The following is a 1,583-nucleotide window of genomic DNA, read 5'->3' on the forward strand; positions in this document are numbered from 1 at the left end:
ATTTTGAATTTAAAATTAAAAAAAATAAAAGTTTGAATGATTTTTGTAATACTAGTTTGTTATGATTTATTTTGATCTGTATACCTTTAATTTCCTGGAAGGAGAGATATAGCAAAAGTCAGCAAATCCAATCAATTATGGCAATTAAGCAACAGAAAAATGAACTGAAGTTGACTGAATATTTAAAAAATTGTGTAATAACAAAGTTTAACTTAATTGGAAATTAAATTAAATTTTGACAACCCAATAATCACTTTCAAAACTTCTACCAATTCAAGCCCCGTCTAATCCTGCCTTATGGTTCGCTTATATATTATATTGGATACTATATGTCTATTTCACATATAACATAATTCGTCATTGTCTGATCTATCATTGATTAAATACTGCAAATAATTTTCCAACATCCTATAATCGCCCAAATTTTATAGTGTCAGGGTGACGGATGCTATATAAGTATATATATCATTTTATTATTCGTCAGCGTTGAATTCTCTCTTCTTTAAATCTTATGCGCAAGCAACTGAAATCTTCTGCGAAATGAAATGCAAGAATGACTTGCAAAGCTGCAGATTCCTCCTCCAAGAAAGAAAGGCAGTTCGTCGGAGTTCGGCGGCGGCCGTGGGGGAAATACGCCGCCGAGATTAGGGATTCGACGAGGAATGGGTTGAGGGTGTGGCTGGGGACTTTCGACAGCGCCGAGGAGGCGGCGTTGGCTTACGACCAAGCGGCGCTGCTCATGCGCGGCCCGGAGACTTTCCTGAACTTGCCGCTGGCCACGGTTCGCGACTCGCTCAAAGGAATGCGGTGCGGCGGCGACAAGGCGGCGACATCGCCCGTCGAGACGTTGAAGGAGAGTTACAAGAGGAGGAGTAGCACGTCCATGTTCGGAGGGAACAACAAACGAGGATTCGACGAGTTGGATAATGTTTTGGTTTTAGAGGATTTGGGTCCTGAGCTATTAGATGAGCTATTATCAGCTTCTTGAATTGCTAATTTCATCATCAGCATCAACTGCTAAACCTACCTCGTACAAACCAAAATGTCTATCATTTCCTCATTTAACAATTTCTCTCCTGCATTATATATATATATATACACACAACAATTTATATAGAATTGCATATTTGGGTACCGGTCCTTAGCTGGTTCATAATCTTCCGATCTGGATAGATGGGTGTGTGTGGGTGTGTGTTATACTCCGTACTTGCTTAGCAGTCAGCAAATGGTGACCTACTCTGATAAGTATTGTCAGATTAAGCACTTATCATTATGCCAAGAGTTATAACTAATAACGAATACTTAATTTTAATCAAATAAAATCTAACATTCTCATAATTTAGCAATCTAACATTCACTAAAGTAATTTTACATTATGTGAACCAATATAATTTAAAAGTCTCCATCTCATTTTATGTGTTTGGTTCAGCCGTTCAGTTAACAAGGCTTGAGTGAAGTTATTTTTAATTCAATTTTTATAATATTAAGTTTATTACTTGTGTATAAACTTTATATATATTTAAAAACTACATTAAAAGTTAATTTTAAAATATTAAAGAAAATATACAAAAAAAAAAATGATT

The 1,583-nt window shown here is 35.9% G+C and overlaps 1 protein-coding gene across 1 annotated transcript; it reads left to right on the forward strand.

Moving 5' to 3' along the window:
* The first annotated feature begins 525 nt into the window (after positions 1-525).
* LOC109180508 (ethylene-responsive transcription factor 1B-like) lies at positions 526-1,055 on the forward strand. The gene has a single exon (XM_019330132.1). The coding sequence runs from the start codon at positions 554-556 to the stop codon at positions 986-988; it is 435 nt and encodes a 144-aa protein (XP_019185677.1). The 5' UTR covers positions 526-553; the 3' UTR covers positions 989-1,055.
* The last annotated feature ends 528 nt before the right edge of the window (positions 1,056-1,583 follow it).

This window comes from Ipomoea nil, unplaced genomic scaffold (assembly GCF_001879475.1).
Source record: "Ipomoea nil cultivar Tokyo-kokei standard unplaced genomic scaffold, Asagao_1.1 scaffold1026, whole genome shotgun sequence".
In the NCBI taxonomy this organism is placed as follows: Eukaryota; Viridiplantae; Streptophyta; class Magnoliopsida; order Solanales; family Convolvulaceae; genus Ipomoea; species Ipomoea nil.